Source organism: Cuculus canorus, chromosome 37, assembly GCF_017976375.1.
Source record: "Cuculus canorus isolate bCucCan1 chromosome 37, bCucCan1.pri, whole genome shotgun sequence".
Classification (NCBI taxonomy): Eukaryota; Metazoa; Chordata; class Aves; order Cuculiformes; family Cuculidae; genus Cuculus; species Cuculus canorus.
The window spans coordinates 1,015,091-1,022,465 of NC_071437.1; the positions used below are offsets into that span (position 1 = coordinate 1,015,091).

Genomic DNA, 7,375 nt, shown 5'->3' on the forward strand with positions numbered 1-7,375 from the left:
GGTTTTTCCTGATGTATTTGATCAACAAAGACGAAACGGAGCACACGGGGCAGGTGGGGAAAAAGGGGGGGCAAATGGGGGGGGGCAGAAAGGGGGGGGTAAAAGGGGGGTAAAAGGGCCATGGGGGGGGAAATGGGAGGTAAATGGATGGGGGGCAGAAAGGGGGGGGAAGGAGGGGGAAAAGGGGGGAAAAAGGGGGGTAAAAGGGGGGTAAATGGATGGGGGTCAGAAAGGAGGGAAAAGGGGGGGTAAAAGGGGGGGTAAATGGGGGTAAAAGGGCCATGGGGGGGGAAATGGGGGGTAAAAGGGGGGTAAAAGGGCCATAGGGGGGGAAATGGGGGGGAAATGGTGGGGTAAATGGATGGGGGGGCAGGAAGGGGGGGGAAGGGGTAAATGGATGGGGGGGCAGAAAGAGGGGGGAAAGGGGGGCAAAAGGGGGGGCAAATGGGGGGGCAGAAAGAGGTGGAAAAGGGGGGTAAAAGGGCCATGGGGGGTAAATGGGGGGGGTAAAAGGGGTGAAGATGGGGGGTAAAAGGGCCATGGGGGGGCAAGTGGGGGGGTAAATGGGGTGAAGGGGGGCAGATGGGGGTAAATGAGGGGGTAAAAGCAGTGATGGGGGAGATGGGGGGTAAAAGGGCCATGGGGGTAAAATGGGGTGAAGATGGGGGTTAAAGGGGGATAAAAGGGATGAAGATGGGGGGTAAAAGGGCCATAGGGGGGCAAATGGGGGGTAAATGGGGTGAAGGGGGGGCAGATGGGGGGTAAAAGGGGGGTAAAAGGGCCATGGGGGGGCAGATGGGGGTAAAAGGGGTGAAGATGGGGGGTAAAAGGGGGTGATGGGGCAAATAAGGGGTAAATGGGGGGTAAAAGGGGTGATGGGGGAGATGGGAGTAAAAGGGGGGGGACATGGGGGGGTAAAAGGGCACTTTGGAGGGGGCAGCAGTGCCTTTTGGGGTACCCCTTTGTCCCGGGGTGGCGGTTCTGTTTCTTCCCCCTTCTCATTAAAGACCCCACACTTAATCACTCCCCTTTCTTAATCACCCCCCTTCTTAATTACTCCCTCCTTTTAATTGCCCCCCAATTAATTGCCCCCCCCAAGGAATCCTATGTCTGGAAGATGTACCAGGAGCGCTGCTGGGATTTCTTCCCGGCCGGAGATTGCTTCCGCAAACAATACGAGGATCAGTTGGGGTGACCCCCCCCCCAAATGCCCCCTCCTAAACACCCCCCAATGCCCCCCCCCGAACCCCCCCCCTTTCTGTCCCCCCCGAGGGGGCTCTTCTACCCCCCCCATTAAACCCTATGGAATCTCTGTCTCTGCCTCTTTATTGCCCCATTTTCCCCTTTTTTACCCCACTTTCCCCCTCCCAGTACAGCCCAGTCCATCCCAGTATGATCCCTTCCCTTTTCCAGTCCCTCCCAGTACAATCCAGTACAGCACAGCCCCTCCCAGTCTGTCCCAGCCCCTCCCAGTATGAGCTTTTCACCCTCTCAGCACAGCCCAGTCCATCCCAATGTGATCCCTTCTCCCTCCCAGTAGGAACCAGTTCCTCCCAGTGCAGCCCCAGTACAATCTTTTCTCCCTCCCAGTATGGCCCAGTCCCTCCTAGTACGATCCCTTCTGCCTCCCAGTAGGAACCAGTTCCTCCCAGTACAGCCCCATCCCTCCCAGTATGATCTTTTCACCCTCTCAGCACAGCCCAGTACATCCCAGTATGATCCCTTCCCTTTTCCAGTCCCCACCAGTACAATCCAGTACGGCCCAGCCCCTCCCAGTACAGCCCAGTCCTTCCCAGTATAATCCCTTCTCCTTCCCAGTAGGAACCAGTCCCTCCCAGTATGATCTTTTTGCCCTCTCAGTACGGCCCAGTCCATCCCAGTACAATCCTTTCTCCTTCCCGTTCCCCCCCAATACAATCCATTACGGCCCAGCTCCTCCCAGTATATCTCAGCTCCTCCCAGTATATCTCAGCTCCTCCCAGTATATCCCAGCTCCTCCCAGTACTTCTCAGCCCCTCCCAGTACCTCCTCACTGCTCTGCGCATGCGCAGGAGCCCCCTCTCCTCCACCTTCCCGTCACACCCCGCGTCCCGGAAGCGCCCGAACTGGAAGTGTCCGCTCTGGCACTGCCCCCCCGCCCCCCCCCCACTCCCCCTCCCCTTCGGGTCCTCCCCCTGCCCGTCATGCCTCGCGCCAAGGAACGGCGCATGCGGACCGGAAGTGGGCGTTTTGACACCGCCCCTTCTCTTCCGGTGGCCCCTTGAGTCATGGCGCTGTTCGAGCAGATGAGGGCCAATGTGGGGAAATTGCTGCGGGGGATCGACCGGTACTGGGATGGACTGGGAGGCACTGGGGTGTAGGAGGAGAGATTGGGATGTACTGGAAAAGAGGAGATATCGTACTGGGAGGGACTGGAGTGTGTTGAGGGGAAAGGGAAATGGCAGTGGGGGGAACTGGGCTATACTGGGAAGGAGAAGGGGTCATACTGGGAGGGACTGGGGCCGCAATGGGAAGAAGAGGTCATACTGGGAGGGACTGTAGTTATACTGGGAGGGACTGGGGCCACACTGGGAAGAAGAGATCATACTGGGAGGGACTGGAGCTACACTGGGAAGACGAGATCATACTGGGAGGGACTGGGGTTGTAGGGTCGTACTGGGAAGGACTGGGGCTACACTGGGAAGAAGAGATCATACTGGGAAGGACTGGAGCCGTACTGGGAGGGACTGGGGTGCATTGGAGGAAAAGGGGAATCACACTGGTGGGAACTGGGCCATACTGGGAGGGATTTGACCCCCCCCTTCCTTTTCACATCTCCAACCTTAAGAACCCGGGGGTGCAGCTGAAGGAAAACCCTTTAGATTTGGTGGTTCTGGGGGGGTGGTGTGAGGGGCTCTGAGGGATCGGGGGGGCCCGGGGGCATCCCTGGGATTTGGGGGTCCCTTGGGGGGGGGGTTGACCCCCCCCTTTTTGCATCTACAACCCTGAGAACCTGGAGGTGCAGGTGGAATAAAACCTTTCAGATGATGGGGGGGAGGTTGATGGTTTGGGGGGACTCTGGGGGAGTCCCTGGGATTTGGGGGGGCCCTTTGGGGGGTGTTTAACCCCCCCTTTTCGCAGCTACAACCCCGAGAACCTGTCGACGCTGGAGCGTTACGTGGAGACACAGGCGAAGGAGAACGCCTACGACCTGGAGGCCAATCTGGCTGTGCTCAAGCTGTGAGGAGGGGGGGGAAGGGTTTTGGGGGGCTCTGGGGGGACCCCAAAAGTGCCCTCCCCCTTCCTGACCCCCTTTCTTTGTGTCTGTGTGTCCCACCCCGAAAAAAAACAGGTACCAGTTCAACCCCGCGTTCTTCCAGACGGGGGTGACGGCGCAGATCCTGCTGAAGGCGCTCACCAACCTCCCCCACACCGACTTCACCCTCTGCAAGTGCATGATCGACCAGGCCCACGCATCCGACGGCTGACTGGGAGGCACTGGGAGAGGCTGGGAGGCACTGGGAGAGGCTGGGAGGCACTGGGAGAGGCTGGGAGGCACAGGAAGTCATATTGGGAGGAAAGGAGGCCATACTGGGGAGGAACTGGGAGGTACTGGGGTCATACTGGGAGGTAGTGGGAGAGACTGGGAAGCACTGGGAGAGACTGGGAGGCACGGGAAATCATATTGGGAGGAAAGGACGCCATACTGGGAAGGAATGGGGGTGTACTGGGAGGGACTGTGGTCATACTGGGAGGCAATGGGAGAGACTGAGAAGTACTGGGAGAGGCTGGGAGGCACTGGGAGAGACTGGGAGGCACGGGAAATCATATTGGGAGGAAAGGAGGCCATACTAGGGAGGAACTGGGAGGTACTGGGGTCATACTGGGAGGTAGTGGGAGAGACTGGGAGGCACTGGGAGAGGCTGGGAGGCACAGGAAGTCATATTGGGAGGAAAGGAGGCCATACTGGGGAGGAATGGGGGCGTACTGGGAGGGACTGTGGTCATACTGGGAGGCAATGGGAGAGACTGGGAGGCACGGGAAGTCATATTGGGAGGAAAGGAGGCCATACTGGGGAGGAACTGGGAGGTACTGGGGTCATACTGGGAGGTAGTGGGAGAGACTGGGAGAGACTGGGAGGCACAGGAAGTCATACTGGGAGGAAAGGAGGCCATACTGGGAAGGAACCGAGTCATACTGGGAGGGACTGGGGTGTAAAGGAGGAAAAGGAGCGGAACTGGAGCGGGAAAGGGATTGTACTGGGAAGAAAGGGAGTTGTACTGGGAGGCATTGGTTCATACTGGTATGGACTGGTCTGTACTGGGCAGCCAGGGCCCGGTTTTGGCGGGAAAAGCCCATTTTGGGGTGAAAAAAGCCCAGTTTTTGGCGGGAAAAGGCTGGGTTTTGGCCGGAAAAGCTCATTTTGGGTGGAAATCGCTTGGTTTTGGGTGGGAAAAGGACAGTTTTGGGTGGAAAAAGCCCATTTTGGGTGGAAATCGCCTGGTTTGGGGTGGGAAAATGCCAGTTTTGGGCGGGAAAAGCCCATTTTGGGTGGAAATCCCCTGGTTTTGGGGGGGAAAAGGACAGTTTGGGGTGGAAAAAGCTTATTTTGGGTGGGAAAAGCCCATTTGAGGTGGAAATCCCCTGGTTTTGGGTGGGAAAAGGACAGTTTTGGGCAGGAAAATCTTGGTTTTGTGTGGGAAAAGGCCATTTTGAGTGGAAAATGCCCGGTTTTGGGTGGGAAAGGCCCATTTTTGGGTGAGAAAGGCCCTTTGTGGATGGGAAAGGCCATTTTTGGGTGGGAAAAGCCCGTTTTTGGGGATTCCCTTGACTCCGCGGCAGCAGGAGGAGCGGCCGATCCGTCAGATCCTGTACCTGGGGGAGCTGCTGGAAACCTGCCACTTCCAGGCCTTCTGGGTGAGCCCCAAAACCTCCCAGTTTCACCCCAAAACCTCCCAAATCTCCCGGTTTCACCCCAAAACCTACTGCCCCCCCCCCCCCAGCAAGCGCTGGATGAGAACGCGGAGCTGCTCGACGGCATCGCCGGCTTCGAGGACTCCGTGCGCAAATGTGAGGGGGGGAGTTTGGGGCAATTTATGAGGGTTTTGGCCAATTTTGGGGGGATCTGGAGGGTTTTTGGGGAGTCTGGATCAAGTTTTAGGGTGAATTGGGGGAGGCCGGAGGAGGTTTTTGGGGTGCAGGGGTTCTTGGGGGGGAATTCAAGTGGTTTTGGGGCAATTTGGAGGTGTTTTGGGGCAATTTTGGGGGGTCAGTGGGTGAGTTTGGGCAATTTGGGGGTCTGGGGGGGATTTGGGGGGCACGTTGGGCGGCAGTGGGTGGTTTTGGGGCAATTCAGGGGGACTTAGGGTCACAGTTTCAGGGCTCAGGGTCCCGGGTTTGGGGTTCAGGGTCCCAGTTTTGTGGTTTTGGGTTCCAGTTTGGGGCTCGGGGTCCTGGTTTTGGGGGTTCAGCTCCCAGTTTGGGGCTGAGGAGCCCGTTTTTGGGGTCCCCGCAGTCATCTGCCACGTGGTCGGCATCACGTACCAGCACATCGACCGCTGGCTGCTGGCCGAGATGCTGGGTGACCTCTCGGGTAAGAAAAGGGGGGTCCTGGGGGGAAGGATTTGGGGTTCCTAGCAGGTTTGGGGGGTCTTTGGTGGGGTTTTAGGGGGCTTGGGGGGGTTACAGGGGATTTGGGGTTCCTGGGAGGGGTTGAGGGTCCTGAGGTGGGTTTTGGGGGGGTCCTGGGGAGCATTTGGGGGTCCTGAGAGTGGTTTGAGGATCGTAGGAGTGGGTTTTGGGGGTCCTGAGGAGAGGTTTGGTGTTCCTGGGTGGGTTTTGAGGGTTCTGGGGGGGGAATTTGGGGTTCCTGGGGTGTGGTTTGGGGGGTTCAGGGGGGATTAGGGGTTTGTGGGGGAGATTTGGAGGCCCTGGGGAGTGGTTTGGGGGTCCTGGGTGGGTTTTGATTGTCCTGGGGGGGGATTTGGGGGTGCTGAGTGGGTTTTGGGTGTTCCTGGGGGGGGATTTGGGGTTCCTGGGGTGCAGTTTGGGAGGTTCAGGGGGGATTTGGGGTTCCTGGGAGGGGGATTTAGGGGTCCTGAGGGTGGTTTGGGGTTCCCGAGGAGAGGTTTTGGGGGTCCTGGGAGGGGATTTTGAGGGTTTCGGCGGGGAGTGTCCTGGGAGGATTTGGGGGTCTTGGGGAGGGTTTTGGGGGTCCTGGGGGGATTTGGGGGTCCTAGGAGGGGTTTTGGGGGTCCTGGATGGGTTTTGGGGGTCCTGAGGGGATTTGGGGTTCCTGGGGGTTGTTTGGGGGTCCCGTGTGGGTTTTGGGGGGGCTGAACCCCCCGGTTTTGCCCCCCCAGAGCCGCAACTGCGCGTCTGGATGAGCAAATACGGGTGGACGGAGCCGGAGCCGGGAAGGGTCTACATCTGCAACCAGGAGGAGAGCATCAAACCCAAGAACATCGTCGAGAAGATCGACTTCGAGAGTAAGGGGGGGCCCCCCAGGACCCCCCCACCCTGAACCCCCCCTGAGACCCCTCCAAGGCACCCCAGGACCCCTCCCAGGGCACCCCAGACCTCCCTGAGCCCCCCAGGACTGCCCCCAGGTCATCCCAGGACCCCCTGAGCCCCCCAAGACCCTCCCCCCAAGACCCCCTGAGCCCCCCCAGGAGACACACACACCCCCCCGGGGCACCCCAGGACCCCTTGAGCCCCCCAGGATCCCCCTGGGGCCCCCCAGGCACCTGCAAAGGGACCAGGGAACCCCCCTCGAGCCCCCCCCCAAAACCTCTCCAGATTCCAAGGGATCCACGCCAGATGCCCCTTGAAGGACAAGGAGCCCCCCCCAGATTCCAAGGAGCACCCCCAGACACCCATGGGGCCCCCCAGATCCCAGGGAGACCCCCCCCCCAAACCCCTGTCGTTGTCCCCCTTTGGAGCCCTGGGAGCCCCCAAAACCCCAGCCCCCGCCTTTGGAGCCCCCCCAAACCCCAGTTCCCTCCTTTTGGAACCCTGGGAGCCCCCCCAAACCCCAGCCCCCCACCTTGGAGCCCCTCAAACCCCAGCCCCCCCTCTTCGGAGCCCTCCCTGACCCCCCCCTTTCTCCACAGGCGTCTCCAGCATCATGGCCTCCTCCCTTTGAACGCCCCTTATTTTATGCTATTAAAGGAAGAAAACCCCCCAACAGCGCCGCCATGTTTTGAGTGGGGGCGGGTCACGTGGGAGGTGGCGGTGGGTGGGGCCTCGCGGTATCACGTGCTGCCCTCGCAGTAGAGGCGGGCGTGGCGCTGGGCGGCGTCACGTGACACGATGGCGGGGCGGGGGTGTTTGTCACGTGGTGTAGCGGTAGGCGGGGACCGCGCGCGCGCGGGAGGGGCTTTTTTTGATCACGTGG

General features: G+C 59.7%; 2 protein-coding genes across 3 annotated transcripts in view; both read left to right on the forward strand.

Moving 5' to 3' along the window:
• Nucleotides 1-1,232, forward strand: part of RYR1 (ryanodine receptor 1) — a 130,647-nt gene extending 129,415 nt beyond the window's left edge. For both annotated transcript variants that reach the window (XM_054052902.1, XM_054052901.1), the window contains 2 exons: nt 2-53; nt 1,100-1,232. In XM_054052902.1, the coding sequence (XP_053908877.1) occupies nt 2-53; nt 1,100-1,195 (148 nt within the window). In that variant the 3' untranslated portion in view covers nt 1,196-1,232. The remainder of the gene's footprint in view (nt 1; nt 54-1,099) is intronic.
• A 955-nt stretch (nt 1,233-2,187) lies between these two features.
• EIF3K (eukaryotic translation initiation factor 3 subunit K) lies at nt 2,188-7,165 on the forward strand. Its single transcript, XM_054052906.1, has 8 exons — nt 2,188-2,326; nt 3,121-3,219; nt 3,332-3,452; nt 4,822-4,896; nt 4,983-5,049; nt 5,495-5,572; nt 6,342-6,467; nt 7,092-7,165. The coding sequence occupies exons 1-8, from the start codon at nt 2,268-2,270 to the stop codon at nt 7,121-7,123; spliced, it is 657 nt and encodes a 218-aa protein (XP_053908881.1). The 5' UTR covers nt 2,188-2,267; the 3' UTR covers nt 7,124-7,165.
• The last annotated feature ends 210 nt before the right edge of the window (nt 7,166-7,375 follow it).

What these genes read in the sequence shown, in the direction of transcription:
- EIF3K (XM_054052906.1), top strand. Translation starts at nt 2,268, where the DNA reads ATGGCGCTGTTCGAGCAGATGAGGGCCAATGTGGGGAAATTGCTGCGG. An exon ending in GCCACTTCCAGGCCTTCTGG is followed by an intron (nt 4,897 to 4,982) that starts GTGAGCCCCAAA and finishes CCCCCCCCCCAG; the next exon opens with CAAGCGCTGGATGAGAACGC. An exon ending in CGAGAAGATCGACTTCGAGA is followed by an intron (nt 6,468 to 7,091) that starts GTAAGGGGGGGC and finishes CTTTCTCCACAG; the next exon opens with GCGTCTCCAGCATCATGGCC.